Raw genomic sequence first — 16,568 nt, 5'->3', positions numbered from 1 at the left:
ACTGATTAAAATGTCCATAACGTATTGGCTGGGGTGCTGCATCTGATTATGTTAATACTATCAAATAAGTTTGTCTCAATACTTTATTTCACATGGTGTAGGTAGCTTGTCTTTGTCTGAACTTTATACCGTTATAACACTGATGTTCTCTTATCATAACTCATGAATAGATATGCAGATGCACAGGCCTCACCAAAGACAGGGTCAACAGGGCCGCGATGAATGGCACATTAACACAAACGTGACTGTCCGTGATGCTGTTGTTATTTTATGTGAATGGAAAAAAAACACCCACAATCAAAACACCTGAAAAGGCTTTTGTCCATTTTGCAATATCATAATTATCTGGAACCTAGTGTGCTATTATTTTCCCGCAAACGAGTCAGGACTGGACTCTCCCTCTCTTTCTACTACATCTCTAATACATGTTACAATCCGTAGGTGTAATATGAATAGCTTCCAAAGTACAGGTTGCATTGTACATAGCTGGGGGCTCTGCAGTAAATTCATGGAAAATGGTATTAACACCCTACATTACTGCTAAGTGGCTCAATCTTTGGATTACAATCTGTGGAAATTTGAAATATTTACAGAATTAATTACACTCGTCGGCAATTTACGCTGGCATAAATGCAGCGCTGCCTTAAAATAGTGACACCAGATGTCAGGTCACAATGTGCTTTGAGCATGTTATCATTATTTATCTGATTAAACCTGACAAAATGCACATGGGTTTTGGCATCGTGGAGATCCTTTTCCAGCCTCAGCTGGGTAAAATTATCTTCATAAGAACCATCCATTATCTGAACAGCTTTATCCTCACGAGAGCGGATGTTTATTTTTAGGACGAGCCATGGATGATTCCAATTTTGGTCAGCCGCGATATTGAACAAATCACGAGCAGTATTGAAACTACATATACTTAATTGAGGGGTCGACACCTGCCAACCATTTCCTGTATCGGTTTCTAATGACCGTAGCAATTCACACATGGTCCCTTTTGTGTCAACCTGGGATTGCGGTTGCCGGCATGGCATTAGTTCAACTGTCAGGTTTTCCAGTGGAATGGTACACCGGTCTCCTGCACACCGTTAGATCAGAATGTATTACTTTGCAACGAAAAGAGGTCAAGTTCACTGACCCGCTTGGAGCGACAGAAAGAAGTGATGAGAACAGCCTTACTTAGTTGGGTGTGCTTCCAGCTTCCAGTAGAGAGCAGTGCACCATATAGTGTGGGTAACCTCATATTCACAGTTCGGCACCTGTGGATTTACGTCCTCGCAGATTTATTTTCAATATCCATTTATGTTTTTGAATACTTTTTAGGGGAAGTCAACTCCCGTTTTTCATGGAAACCACTCATTGGCAATTTTAGTTTGTACTCACAGTGATGCAGCATGCCTAAAAGCAGCTTTTACAGCTTGTTTAGTTCTTGGTTTATGAGTAAAGGTGACTCCAGGGTACACATTAAAGAAACAGCACGGACCTTTTTCTATTTTCAAACAAATATGCAACATTGAGGGAATTATCATTCGAGTAATGGGAACACAACCCAACCAATTAGCGAAGGAAGTGAAAGCCTGACTCATTTTTTCCATCGTCAGTCTTATGAGAAAGCTAAAGAAATGCAAACCAGAAGGTACTATTATTGTGATTTATGAACAGAAAAAGGGGGAATGTGGAGAAGGGGAATGGCACAGATTGTAAAAGTGGGCACAGCAAATAAAATGGGTGAGAATTCAAGTCCCTTGGCAAGAAAGCAAACATGTTTTTGAAAGGGCGCTTGACTTGATGGAAATATTTGGCCTTTTACTCTGCACTATGCAAACATGAAGGCCAGCTATGGTTTTTGTCACATTATGAAACTAAAGTCAAAGCAATGTAACCAAGTATGCGTTACTTTAAATGTATGATGTATCATTTTCTCAACTTTCACTTGGCTTTGATGTCTTGCAAACAGCAGGCTCAGCGCACATGGTCGTCGCAGAGTACATTTGCGCAAAATTCGTAGGCTAAATTTGAGTAGTTTCAGCTTTCTCTTTTGCCGCTTTCTTCAATGCGGACCAACACCGCGAGGTTTTCGAACACAGAGGATGCAAAAATATTTTCCATGACCGCGAGAAATCATTTTATAGGCTACGTTACGAAAATGAAAAGAGCAATGTATCACTTCTTTATTTTATTTTCAAACTAAAATCAACCCACACTTAAATTTGGATCTAAATGAGGTGCTTCGGTGACATTGAATAACTTTAAGGGGGTCTGGGGGAAGACGCAATAACTGGAACGAGGTTCAATTTCATGCTTTGTTGGTCTCGTTGTCATTGCTCAGCAGTTGTTTTGAAACAGGCGCATGTCTCTATCACCACCAGCACGAGGGACTGAGTGTATCCTCTGCAATAATACATGACACACAATCATTCACTTGTGCCTCGTCACAAAGAGATTGACCCAGACCGGCGCTGTTCTTTGTCGATGGCAAGTTCAGCTGGCAGACAGTTAACACTTTCCAATTTCTCTCCTTGTACATCCAACTGGAAGTTGGTGACAAGTACTTGATATGAAACCACAGAAGTACACAAACCGTATTTTGATGGGATTTGCTAATGTATTTGGACTTTTACAGTCGGATGAACTTTACTTACCTGTGCTACACAAAAATGTAAATAAAAGTAAATAAAAATTCAGCACTTCTGACAACAACTGACACTGCAGCTTATGATCTGCGTTTACGTTCCCAGTGTAATTAGCTGACCAATCTATGGTTGCATTTAGACTGCACAGTTTACGGCATCGGCCTTAAATTCTTTTGCCTGTCCCACGTTTTACAGTTTGTACATTACTCTTTTCTACACATGACTGTGATAACAATTGGATCGGCAGTGAAACGGGCAAGACGCAAAATCAACCCTGACAAATCACAGTGCTTCTTGGGGAGTAAATCTGGGAATAAATCTGTGGAGCATTTTGGCAACTCAAAAGTGTCGACAAGTGGTTTGAGGGGTTGATTTAAATTCATGGAAAACACTGAGTTGCATTTGATGTGTGAAACGTGATGTATAAAGAAAGCGCAATTGATTCTATCTTGATACTGTGAAACACGTTGAACATTAGTTAAAGATTCTTGCTTTTCGTCTTGAATCTCTGCAGGGTACAATGACATTTCAAGACTATCACGGCATTCAATATTAAAACGTGCACCCCAGTGTCAAAAGATTGTTAACAGATGTCACATGTCGCCCAATAGGATAAATATGCAAAAAAGGGGCGTGTCAAAGGCCTTCAAAGAGTCAATTTGGATTGTTTTTGTCAAGTTAGAAGCCAGTTACCGCTTCAATGTAAAATGATGCACCCCGAATGCGGCGAGTGTAAACACACAACCCCTGCAGTCAAGTCTGGATGACTCCGCCGAGAGTGACATCAAATTGGCTATCAGTCACAAGTCAGTGCGTCAACATTTTAGAAAAGCAAAAATCTCTTCTCGGCCTGTTGTACGTCAGAAGCCACGATTTACAGACGGACGTGAACACACCGGGGCGACAAGCTAACTGAGTGGAGTTTGAAAAGATGCCCCTTCAGTGACCTTAGTACGTTGAACGCCAAAGCAGAACACTAACAACTCTTAAAACTTCTTTCTCGGATTAAAAGCAACCAAACACGCATTTCTTTCCCCCGCGTGAAATCCATGTGGTGGAAGTAAAAAAAAGTCCAACCCGAAGCGTGAAATAAACTCAGCTCTAAGAGCTCATCCATTTCCAGCGCCAGGAGTGTACACGTAGTCAAACTTACCGGTTGCAGTCAATTAAAGTAGTTGAAATTCAGAGTTCCGACGAGAAGATGATGACCACATATGGTAAACTAGGCTGGATGAAAGAAAGGCACGACGCCGGTTATGGTCCTGCCTCTCGACCGGGAGTTTTGCTCTCTCTTGTGTGAGACAACACGAGACGTCACAGCCATGCGATGACGCGCGAGAGCTTGGGCAACCGCTGTACCGTCTGACAGAAATAAAATAACTTCCTTCAAGTATTGCGAAAATAAACTGGTAACAAAGGCGAATTAAAATGAGATGTGAACATTTGTATGTTGCCTGGTCATTTGGTTGATACTTAAAAAGAAATGTATGTAAATGTGGGCTTGCTTCAAGTGGCCCATTTCGAGGGGTTGATGGGGAAACGGAGCAATATTTTAAAGTTTGATAAATACCCGAGCTCCCACTTTTGTATCTATTGTATTTACTAAAATGAACCCCATGTTAGGAACGGATGTGAATTTGTGTCCCTCGGTGATTTTTTCCAACAAATTGTGGCCGAGGAGGAGTCCAATGGTTGACCTATAGGCAGCCCCTTTGGATCTGAAAAGATCAAGTGTAATTCCTACTGCCCGGAGACGGCTGGGATGGGCTCCAGTACCCCCCGCGACCCTAGTGAGGATCAAGCGGTACGGAAGATGAATGAATGAATGAATAATTCCTAAATCTATCGTGGAAGGATATAATGGAGATAATTATGATGACGTATTGTGCTGTGTAACGCATCAAATCTCAAGATAAAATGAGTATTATTTCCAAATTCTAATATTAATTAAAAAAAGGTTTAAACAATAACCTAGTTGTATATAAAGAATTAGTTGTGATTCTTGTAGCCCTTTCTTGGGTAAAGAGTAATAGACCAGAGTGTGGTAGTACTCAGATTCCTTTTCCGCATTGAGTATTCGAAATGGCTTTAATTTTTTATTGTCTTACACTTGCAAGGAGATTTTTTTAAATGGTTCATTAAAATCTCTGAAATTAAGCATAATGTAAAAATTCAGGTCTATCCAGGAGCCAGGCATGTAAAATGGTGCATCATGTGATGGAAGTGCAAATTCTAATCATCATTACTATAAATCTTTCTAATTGTACGTATGACAGGATGAGGGAAAAGCTTTGCCACATACATAAGGTACAGAGTTATTTGTTCTTGATATTATATCAGTGGTGGATTCGGTGGAAATTAACCCAACATACTTTTGGACATGTTTCGACAGTGATTCTGAAATTGAAATCTGATTAGTGGTCTTACAATGGTGGCTGAAAAAGAGAAACGCAGTGGCACCAGTGAACGTATTTAATTAATCAATGATGACAAAACAAGAACAGGCAAACACCGGAAGTGACAAATGACAACTACAAGATGTAAGGCAATTGTTAACCCCTTTCAGATGTTTAAAACACAGTCAAGAGTGAATATGGCAATCACCAACAACACATATGGCACAAATCTTTTGCTTGGTCATAATAGAGACCATCTAGTCTTCTTTTGGAGAGATGACAGGTATAATTTACACATGGTGTTCACAGGGCACGTTGGAAGGAGAAAAAAACAAAAGAGAAACACAAGCAAAAAGCTTTCCACAAATATATAAAAATATGCCCTTGGACTAATATCGACAATTGGGGACCTTGGGAGCTTTATTTACAGAAAAAGGTCATCTCTACCAATATTTACAAAAATAAAGACTTTGCCCATATCAGGCATGAGGAGGTCACAAACAAGCCAAATAAATTTAAGGGATTCATGGACCAGATCATCTTTTCTATTCTTCAGTATTGTGGAAGTCAACTTTAAGCGTGAAACATGCCTGCTGAAAAAAACGTTTTTTTTTTAATTGCCTGAGGAAATACAGAAAGATAACCGCAAGGCAGACAGTGACAAAATTAAATTATATTTGGACATTATTATAACCTACAGTAATTTAGGAAATCGTTGGGTCAAGCATCAAGAAATTGCGCCTACTTTTTGTTTTTGTTTTGTGGACAACTCATGGTAAAATTGTAAAACACCACACTGATCCACAGCTTGCACATAGATAATGCGTGAATGTTGTTCTGGTTTGTATACACAAAACACAGCTGCATGCTCCTCTGGACCCTATAACCAGCAACATTGTACGGTACAGCATTTTCACAGATTTTTGGCACTAGTAACACACTTGACCATCAAAAAAGACTAAACGATGACCTTGAACCACTTGGCATTTTCAAAAATCCAATTTGTCTTATGTCTCAGCATTCGGTGGAAGTATTTCTTTAATATTTTATTATTAGTCTGAACAAAAGTAAACTTTTTTTTTTGGACCAGCCACATCTTCCTAAAGGGCAAATTCATTTAAGTGAAGCAGCATTTTTTTATTGTATCTGTTTAGATTGTGCAGATGAACCTAACGTAATGGCTGGTTTGTGTACTGTAAATTGATGAAGTACTAATACGATCCTTCAAAAAAAACAAAATCTCTCCAATATGTGCTTTCAACCGATTAAAATGTCTAATGTGGTCGACCACGTACTGGCCACAGATGAAACTAAATTACGGGAAGAAAATTGCAGCCAATGATAGAAAGCATTCAGCAAATGCTAAGACAGGTGCTCTTCAATGTCATGCAAGGTCAAGCTCTCATTAACCACCAATCAGATATCACAATAGCCAGTTTAATCCACTTAAAATTTAGCCCCCCCCTCGCAGTGGGATGGGCCACCCAATGTTGATGCAAAAGGTGAAGAGCCCAGATGGCTGATGGTGCGCTTTCTCGGCTTGGAGTGATCCAAAACGATCAGCGCTAAACCTGAAATCCCGAGGCTACGATCCGTGTAAGGATACATTCACCTGTCCTTCACTTCCACTGACATCTGTGTGTGTGTGTGTGTGTGTGCGTGCATGCGCAAATGTGTAAAATGGCTTAACTTCTAGCCTTACGAAGGCACGTGCAGGCGCTTAGCAATTGTCCTTCTGACCTACTCAGTATCTAGCGCATTCACACTAAAGACTGAAATGAAAGCAGGTGAAAATGAATCACGGGTACAGTACGCCACTCATACACTAAAATAAGAAACAAATAATATATTTATGCTTTCGCGTTTTTTTTCTTGCAAATATGGCAAATATATATTTGCAGTTTTGCACTTGCGCCCTTATCGTGTTCAGATTGGGGCCAAGTGTGTGGAAACATGACAGTAAGTGTTGCGGTGAACGAAATCAAATGAAATCTGAAGTATCTTTGAGGCTTCAGTTATTTCCCTGTGCTGTATGCGCTCTCGGACTCAATTCGCGTGCCCCGGAATTGACACTGCGACCTCGTTGAACCTCTACTCATGAAGAAACGGTGAAAGCTACATCTTCTATAAATTAAGTGCTGTCTAGCATAACTTGAAGTCAAAACCATAAATACTGTACACAACTATCTTCATCTGCTACTTAGTATAACAACTTGAAAAGCCCCTGCTGAGAAAGTCGGCAATCTCCGTGCCGAATTGTCATCCGGTCAAAATAAATCTTCCGATCACTCAAACTAAGACATAGAACGAAGGCTTTGGCATAATCACGGCATGGTAATGCACGTAAGGTATTTTTGTCTGTACAGACACATGACTTACTTAATTTTGGTGTCGTCTATAAACATTAAACAGGTAATGATAACTTTGTATTAGTGGAAAACACACACGTGGATCCAAGAATGAATGAGTAATAATTCCGATAATTAGAAGTGATGGATTGTAACATACGCGCAAAAAGTGGCGACATAACTTCCTAACATATTGCACCTTGTTCATGTGCTTGGATCCTCTCCTTCAGTGTGTTCTTTAAATACTGGATCACTCTTTGCTGAGGATATGTTGGCCTCAATCTGATCTCGGGGGGTCAATCAGGTTTCAAGAAGTCTACTTCAACGCTGAACCTCTCGGTTAATCGTCAGCATCCCGTTATCACTGAACACAGTACAAAATGACATCTCACGACAATGCGGAATGCTTTGCGTGGTCATGCTTCTTGAACAAAAACATTTTGCTGCAACTTCTTGCAAGTCAAATTGAGACAAAAGACGAGGAGTAATTTGACTTCGGCGTCTTCTACCTCTTACAGACTTCTTTTTCATGGATCTTTAATACGCCATGATTTAAAAAAAAAATTAAATCCACTCAATGTTGTGCAGCTCGTCCTAGAATAAACACACATGCCAGGACTATGTTTTTGGAAATAAACATACTCGCGTGTACGTTTAAGAGGGATTTCAAAGCCATAATGCACAGCAGAGCCAAAACAACACCAACATACATAAGGCTGAAGCATTTGTATGCAGTACGTGAAAAAGTTGGATCCGAAAGTCCAAATTGGGCTTGATGATCTCAAACTCTCCACAGTAAAAGATGGTTGGTGCTGTCATCCCGCCCGATAGTCTCACTGCTATTGTTCAGTCTGAAGTCCTCATAGCCATCGCCGCCCGATATGACAAGTTGATTGTTTTTGGGAGGCAGGTGGGCCGAGGCTCGCCGGCGAGTGGAATCGTGCCTTTGAAGGCTGCCGTCGATAACGGTGCAATCCTGCGACTGCTTGCCTAGGAAAAAGGTTGCACAATTCTCGGGCCTTAAAAAAAAGATATCGGCTTTTGCTCTCAATAAATAGACAACACAAAGACAGTTTTTTTTCCCCCAGGCCTTAAATCTTTGATTGTGTTTGTTGCAAGACTTTTATGTACCTGTGGAATCCAATGTGGGAGGACGGATGTTAATTCCCAAACCTTCCGGTAACTCGACTGATGTCAGGAATCGAACGTGGCCCGTGTGTCCGTGGGCGGAGCCCATTGGAACTAGGGGGGTTTTCACCGCGCATGTACCTGTTCCAGAATTAATTGCTGGGATTGGCAAGGTGAGGACCACACCTGGAAAGGAAAAATAATAAATAAAAAAGAAAAGCAGAGATGGGCACCAAGGTCGTTTGGCTTTGTGGGATGTCTTGAACCACACCGTTTCAATCGTCTGCCTTTCTACCACCGCCGATCGTTTCAATCTCATGACTTCAGAAATTGAAATTGTAGTTGTACCTGCGCTGGTGCCAATCCACAACAGATCTTTACAGGCCAGCAGCGCTGTGATTCTCAGGCAAGCGGCTTTGTGCTGTCTGATGATTGCATCTGCACCTGAATGATAACGGAGACGAATCCGAATGAATGGCGGTGGCGAATAATAGCAAAGGGGAAGGGCTAACTCGGCACATTGCCCTTATTTGATCAATCTGTACAACTTTTGGCACTTTCGACACATTCCCTTATGAGCTCACCTGCAAGCATTTTGTGAACGGCAGGCGCCACATCGACCTCCGTCAGGCTCTCCCACGTTTGAGCGTGGTACAGTTTAACATGGGCACTGCCTTGCAGGGCCAACCACACACCCTGACCGTACGCCACCATGCAAGTCACGCATCGGCTGCTGTCCGTTCCCACCTGGAAGTGATGCTGGGACAGCGAGAGAGACCCTTTCCGCATCAGTCCTCGATAAGGCTTTCTGTGCATCATTCTCCATCTCGGTGCTCACCTCTTGCGTCAGTGTCGTTGAGTTCATGATTAGGATTCTGTTCTGGGAGCCGCACCACAATTTTCCTCCGACCTGAACCATTTTGGTGACGGGGCTGCTGGGAGTACCCAGAACTAATGTCTGGGACGATTGAGAGTCCCAGAAACTACCTGTAGATCGGAAAGGGACCGTAATATAATCTTTCAATGAAATTTCGTCAGCAAGTAATTAAGAATGCATGGGTTCAATTTTAGCCACTGTCAATCAGGTTTTTGAAAGCAAGTGGTCGAAAAGGTCATTCTCCTGGCACGGAGAGACTTTCTTTCATGGTTCCAGTTCCAGTTCATCAGTTCCAGTTGGATTTATTGGATGTTTCATACACCCTGATCAAAGCTATTGTCAATGACATCCTAAAAATGTGAAGTACATTGGCAGCGCATCGTAGCAAGCTCACATCAATATATTGTCACTGCATTTTTTCTTTCTTTTTAATTGTAAGTCTGTGTTAGAATATCAAAATAAAATACATTTTAACAGCCTGATATACAGTAAAGGACTTCACATAGGCGCTTTATAGTAAGGACGCTCAGTTAACGCGATTTTAATGTTTCAAATAGGTGACCGGGAAAGCACTTTGAGTTCAGAGGTTGTGATGCAATGTATTGTAATCTTAAAGTATAATGAGTTCTGACAAGATGTAACTAACAACGTTATGCTCACGTTGTGAGGTTACCTGCTTCTCTCTGATAGACGATGACCTCACCATTAGCCAACGACACAAAGACTTTGTTGTCCAAATACCTGCAAAAAAAGAAATAAAAAGGACGAAGATAGAAAAATGAATACAGAAAGATTTGTCTTTATTTTGAATATATTACAAAAAAATGTCATTGCGATACACTTACAATATGCACAAAATGGAAGCCGCGTGCTGCATCTTCATGCTGTTTTTGCGGTTGCGGATGTTATCCGAGGACTGGTATACGTGGATGCTGGCAGGAAAAGAAGAATTAAAGACTATTAGGTGACAATATTGGTGTTTGTCGAAATATTTCTGACCATTTGTAAATCACACACCATCCATCTTCGGTGCCAAGCCACACAGAGCTCTGGTAGGCTTCTGGATCAATACTGAGGAGGTCTTCCAGACTGGCTCTGGTGAAAGATCCCCGGGAGGAGCGGCGCATGGCGCGGCCGTCCATGGGGCTCTCCGTGTTGGCTCGACCTCCTCCGCCAACTGCCAACATCCCCGGAGCTGAATATGCGCTTGTCACCGAGAACTCCTGTTCCTCCTCACTGCTGGTGGTCTCCGCAGCCAAGTCTTTGGAGCACGGAGTCTCTTCATCTTTAGGACGGAAGGACGATAAGGATGAATGTTACATAGACTAATCGGTGATAACTGTGTCATCAGAGACTATTGAACATGTGGAAATCTAATGCAAAAAAAAAAAACTTCCCAGAAGTGCGATATCATTACGATATTGCTGCGATACCAAATCCGTATTTTTAGCATTTTCGCTTCCTGTTGATGTAAAGAGTTGGTGTCTCAATGCTTCAGTTCATATGCCGTATGATTGTGTCACATGTGTGTGTGTGTGGTTTAACTTACTGCCGTAGCTGGAAGATATGGTGGAGTGACTGGCTTGACTCTGTAGAGTGGATGAAGGGCTTGGTGAATCCTCATCGTCTGTGTCGTCACTGTCAAATGGGACCAGCTCAGCACTTGGACCTGAACAAAATAAACCGGTCAGACTACGCGGTCCCGACGAACATCATCATCGTCACTTCTTAACAGTCCCTCCACAGTTAGCAACATTTCATGCAAATTCATCCAATCATCGCAAATTTTCTCGGAATTGGGCAAATAAATCATAGAATCTGATTGAATAATGAGTTGTAGAGGCACACTCGGCTGCTCCGGCGTTGAGGGGGCGGAAATAAATTGGAAAAGTGGCAGCGAACAGTCAACAATTACCTGTTGGTTGCTCGGCCAGTTCCAAAGAAGAATGTGAGATGGAAATATGTAACTGCTGCTGAGCGTGCTCAGGTGTTGTGGATGGTGGGGCAGCTTCTGGTGCACGCTCCCTGTAAAATAAAGAGAGACAAATTTGTGTGTGTGTGTGTGTGTGTGTGTGTGTGCAGGTGTGTGTGTGTGTATGGTGCGTGTTCACTGACCTCCCCTTCAGGCCAGGGACAGCAGCAATACAGATAATCCTGGCTGAGCAAACAGCAATACAGGCCTCGACTGTGGGCTCGTCTTTAATGTTCAACAGGCAAACCTAACGAGGAAACATTGCAACGCTGTCAAGATCCAAGCAGAACAGATGAAATGCAAATAAATGCTTCAGAGTACTGTCATGCTTCTTACCTGTCCAACATATCCGTCACTGTTACACACCCACACCTCGCAGCCACTGTCGGGGCAGGTGTGACTCGGAGATGCACATGAAAACTAGGTCCAAAAGCAAGAATACATGTCGGGATGACTTGTGTAGACATGATTGCGATGATTGTGTCAAGGGGACATTTGTGCCACACTCACCTGCATTCCACTGCGTGTCTTCATAATGGGAATCGCCTTCAGGAATTCTGGATCCCACTGGTCCTGAGTCATGGCTAAACAATCAAGACAACTCGAAGTGAAGGTCAATGATTTATTTAGCTATTCTTTTTTTTATTCATCCACATTGTGCAACATCTCTCTCATGAGCAGGGTTGCATCTGAAAGTGTTCAATGGATAAAATGTTGGGTAAAAGTCAACTGAACGTCGTGTATTTTTTTGCCTGATGAACGTGTATACGAACACGCTCCTTCTGGCACCTGCGAACGGATTTTGAGTGACACTTTTGTTTTTTTCTCAACAAGGCCAGGTTTCGTTAGTCTTCAAGGAGAAAACTCTGTGAAACAAACTGTAAGTGAGCCTTCATGTGTCGGGTCATAAGACCTGATTTGGCAACCGAAGCCACGGAGCTTCACGCAGCTGCACGCGTCATCAAAAAGCATGATGGCAGCTTGGAAGTGACAGGACTTCCTTCTCTTGGATGGGGAAAAAACAGGCAGTGTAAAAAAAAGAAAAGAAAAAATTAACTACGACCTAGTTCATTTTGGGAACAATGAAACAAACAATTTCATTCCAAAAAATCGCGACGTGAACTTTGAACTAGTTCGCGTTGAAAATGAACTTTCCCAACACTGCTCATGAGAAAATGATACGCTACGACTCACTGACCCAGCTTCTTTTTTGCTTCCTCAAATGCCTGTTCAAAGTTTGAGCGAACGTCAGGTGACGTGAACTCAAAAACAAAGCTATTCTCGGCCGATACGGTGGTGAACTCCAGTTTGGTGGGTAGGAAGGTCATATTGAAGGCCAGAGACTGCTTCTCCGACAGCTCCCTGTGCACAGAGGCTACCAGATCCTTCATCACCTCATCTAAGGGCTAGAGTGGGAAATAAGGAAAATGATCGCCATGAGAACATATCATGGGATAATGGGCGCAAAGTGTGTGTCCTCATAGGTACACGGCACCTGGTGCGGCAAGCTGAGGGTCTCCGACAATTTGCTGATCTGACCCAGCGTGCTCAAATCCTCATCGAGTCGACTGATGGTTTTCTGCACGTTTTCCTTATTTGTTGTCTGAGTGGAACCTGATGTAGCAGAGGGGGGAAGAAAATCATCATTAAAAAAACAAAAACAGGTGAGATTCAAGAATGACAACTAGTCAAGTGCCAGGTTATCTTACTTTTCACCAGCTCCACGTCTTCCAGAGGAAGCTTCCACAGAAACTTATACTTGCTCGATGTATCGATTACACTAGTGGCAGAGTATCTGAGGGGCAAAGCAAGCGACATAAAAGACGCGACGTGAGCAACAGTTGCAGAAAAAAACGGATGCAAGCATGACATATTATTTAAAATTGAGTTTGCCAGCATCAAGGTTCCTGCAACAACTATAGCAAAGCTACAGTCACTGTTTGACTTTGCCGTTTATGTTGTGCTCGCCTCTACTTTTCAGAGAAGCCCGGTGAGCCTGAAATAAGATATATGACCGATGTGATGTCTTTGTTTGCTTGTGTTGTTTTTGAAGCGTTCCAGATTTGTTTTACACATGCAAAGGTGAAGCGACTGCATCAAGGGAGTACACTACCAGATTGTTAGTAAAAGGAAACTACAGCCACCTAGTGGCACAGCCTGTTCTTGTTTCCTGAAGGGGGAAAACACCCAGCGTTGAATTGATGCACGGAGTATATTATGTTGTGCTATTTGAGGAAATATAGTATTGCAGTGTAGTATTTGGAAAATCTAAGAACACAAATAACCACTAGAGGGCACAGAATTCAGGTTTTTGTGGAGAAATACAGCATGTACCAAAGACCCATTTGAACTGCGGGACTGATCTGAATGAAAATGTGACACTTGACGTTTTGAAATTTAATTTTTTTTTTTTTATTGATTAAAACCATTCAATAAGCAAATGTGGGTTTCTATTAAGGTGCTGATCCAAATGAGGATTATTAGCCCTCAGCGGAAGTTGGTGGTCGAGTGCAGTGATTCCCAACCTTTGTTGACCCAAGGCATGTATTTTAAGATCGAAAAATCGCATGGCACACCATTAGGCAAAATGGTCATAAAAATTAGCATGTATTGTATTGTATTGTAAAAAGGGGGTACATATGTCAATTATGTACCTTTTGGCACATAATAAATCACTTATTTATTCTTTTCGTCAATATAGGTTGCTGGCATAGGGAGATGGACAAAGATGAATCATTCGTTATGAATGAATAACCTTCTCACCAAATAAGTGAACTTGGATAATTTCCCGCGGCACACACTAATGTGGCCCGGCACACTTGGTTGGAAATCACTGGTCGAGCATACAATGTGGAGGTGTGTGCATGCGTGCGTGTTTGAACTCATACAGGCTCATAGAGCTGCGTCTCAGTGATCCAGACTTCCTCTTCAGCGTGGTGCAGATGATCAGATCACTAAAGAGAAAGAGCGAGCGGTCCTTCTTGCCGCCAACTGTCTTCTGCAGGAATAATGAAATAAGCTCAGTTAGTCATGGACGGTCAGCATTGCATGGAACATGATACTCTCTGCAAAATATTCTTGCCCATTCATTCACTTGTGTTGAATTCTTCAAAAAATATCTCAATAGTGACGCATTCATCTATGAAGGGAAAAATCTTACCGCTTCCATGACAATCTCTTGCCTGATGAACTTCCTCTGGGGATTCAAAATCTAAAAAAAAAAAAACAAGAAACATTGAAAGGCATTGAAATAACATCTTCGTCCCATTTCTATCTTTAGTCTTTTATATTTCTTTATTATAATGTTAAAGACTGGGAATGCTGTAATTTATTCAATGCCGTACATAATTTAAATTAAACAAATGATATTTTAACAGTGGCAGATGAAAATTTTTGTGCACTTGTGTCAACTTGTTGGGTGGGGGGGGGGGGTTGCTAATGAAAGCATAAATCCTAGTCTTTGACATCCTGAATTGGTAAAAAATGTCTAAAAGAGGCAATAATAATTTACCCTCTTTTGACAACACTCACAGACAAATGTGAGAATTATATTCAGGTAAGAGAAAAATGATTCACATGTTCCACTCCCTCGATATGCGCCTCAATCTCCTGAATGACCCTGGCCTCCCTTTCCGCCTCTTCAGCAGAGCGACGTCCTTTATTAATCTTCTCTGCCAGCCGCTTGATGTCCCTCTGGGCGTCCAGCAGGAAGGAGTGGTCCGGGTGGTCATCTGGTGTGTGCTTCAGAAGGTCCTACACACATGAATCCAGAACAGATCCACTGTAGCTAAGCAGACACCATGATTGGATGCCGTATGAATAAGCTCATAACAAAATTCACCTTGACCAGAAGCTCATATCGAGGGATCCTCTGGACGGGCTTGATCATCAGGTCACCCAGAGCCTGCTTCTCTTTGTTCTCGCGCATATTTTGCTTTAAAAAAAAAACGGAAGGGTCATGAGGAAAACGAGTGATGGTGTTGGCCTACTGTCTCTGAAAGGTCTTGCTCGGAAGACATTGGTGCGAGTGATATGCCGAGAGATCATACTAGAACATGGGGGTCCAACTTATTAAGGTTTTTCATGACCTAACATCGGTCTGTCTAATTTTACCTGAACATTCTGACAAAACCCGGTTTCATTGAAAACAATTACTAGATGCTCCAGAAATATGTTAGTAAGCAATCTGCAATTATATAGTGAGAATTTGCCACCATGAACAACATGAATCGAACATCTATTTATGTAGTTACTTGACAGTATGTAAAAAAGAAAAAAAAAACGGAAGCAGAATAACAACAACAACTTTTTTTCAATGGGTCAACTTTTCGCTCGGGGCGGCCCGGTAGTCCAGTGGTTAGCACGTCGGCTTCACAGTGCAGAGGTACCGGGTTCGATTCCAGCTCCGGCCTCCCTGTGTGGAGTTTGCATGTTCTCCCCGGGCCTGCGTGGGTTTTCTCCGGGTGCTCCGGTTTCCTCCCACATTCCAAAAATATGCATGGCAGGCTGATTGAACACTCTAAATTGTCCCTAGGTGGGAGTGTGAGCGTGGTTGGTTGTTCGTCTATGTGTGCCCTGCGATTGGCTGGCAACCGATTTAGGGTGTCCCCCGCCTACTGCCCGGAGACAGCTGGGATAGGCTCCAGCACCCCCCGCGACCCTCGTGAGGATCAAGCGGTACGGAAGATGAATGAATGAATGAATGAACTTTTCGCTCACCTCCAGAAACTTGTGAAAGGCTGGCTTGGCCTCCTTAGCGATCCTCACGGCATCTTTGGCATTCAGAAAGTTGTCAATGTAAGCTGAATACATATTAGCCAGAGTCTCCTTGGAGAACTGGAGCAAAGAGAAAGAGGATACCAAGGCTCGCGTGTGCATTTGAAATCATACACAAAAAAATGAGACTCATAAGCACCGACTGCAGCGAACCATAAGAAAATTATAGATTCTAAAATATTGTTTGGGTGAATTTCTGAAACAATTTCATTGTTGATGTGAGTTACCGAGTCCTCATTTTAAAAAGCAGTTAGGACAATATTTTATTGACATCGAAAGATCCACACTAAAAACCCTGACTGTTTTCTCTCCGCGGCCCGGTAGTCCAGTGGTTAGCGCGTCGACCTCACAGTTCAGAGGTACCGGGTTCAACATTCCAAAAACATGCATGACAGACTGATTGAACACTCTAAAATTGTCCATCGGTGTGAGTGT

General features: G+C 42.2%; 1 protein-coding gene across 1 annotated transcript in view; it reads right to left on the bottom strand.

Annotated features, from left to right (window-relative positions):
• Positions 1-5,094: 5,094 nt before the first annotated feature.
• LOC127608583 (rho guanine nucleotide exchange factor 17-like) overlaps positions 5,095-16,568 on the bottom strand; it is a 44,108-nt gene continuing 32,634 nt past the window's right edge. The window contains exons 4-24 of the mRNA XM_052077737.1: positions 16,077-16,193; positions 15,199-15,291; positions 14,934-15,110; positions 14,518-14,568; positions 14,246-14,355; positions 13,067-13,152; positions 12,853-12,971; positions 12,556-12,763; positions 11,868-11,941; positions 11,694-11,777; positions 11,501-11,604; positions 11,301-11,410; positions 10,935-11,054; positions 10,403-10,670; positions 10,231-10,317; positions 10,059-10,126; positions 9,347-9,495; positions 9,093-9,267; positions 8,857-8,952; positions 8,512-8,694; positions 5,095-8,370 (exon numbers count right to left, since the gene is read on the bottom strand). Of these exons, the coding sequence (XP_051933697.1) occupies positions 8,162-8,370; positions 8,512-8,694; positions 8,857-8,952; positions 9,093-9,267; positions 9,347-9,495; positions 10,059-10,126; positions 10,231-10,317; positions 10,403-10,670; positions 10,935-11,054; positions 11,301-11,410; positions 11,501-11,604; positions 11,694-11,777; positions 11,868-11,941; positions 12,556-12,763; positions 12,853-12,971; positions 13,067-13,152; positions 14,246-14,355; positions 14,518-14,568; positions 14,934-15,110; positions 15,199-15,291; positions 16,077-16,193 (2,688 nt within the window). The 3' untranslated portion in view covers positions 5,095-8,161. The remainder of the gene's footprint in view (positions 8,371-8,511; positions 8,695-8,856; positions 8,953-9,092; positions 9,268-9,346; positions 9,496-10,058; positions 10,127-10,230; positions 10,318-10,402; positions 10,671-10,934; positions 11,055-11,300; positions 11,411-11,500; positions 11,605-11,693; positions 11,778-11,867; positions 11,942-12,555; positions 12,764-12,852; positions 12,972-13,066; positions 13,153-14,245; positions 14,356-14,517; positions 14,569-14,933; positions 15,111-15,198; positions 15,292-16,076; positions 16,194-16,568) is intronic.

The sequence above is a fragment of the Hippocampus zosterae genome, chromosome 10 (genome assembly GCF_025434085.1).
Source record: "Hippocampus zosterae strain Florida chromosome 10, ASM2543408v3, whole genome shotgun sequence".
Lineage (NCBI taxonomy): Eukaryota > Metazoa > Chordata > Actinopteri > Syngnathiformes > Syngnathidae > Hippocampus > Hippocampus zosterae.
Note: the sequence above shows the minus strand (reverse complement) of the source record. Positions and strands in the feature narration are given on the sequence as shown.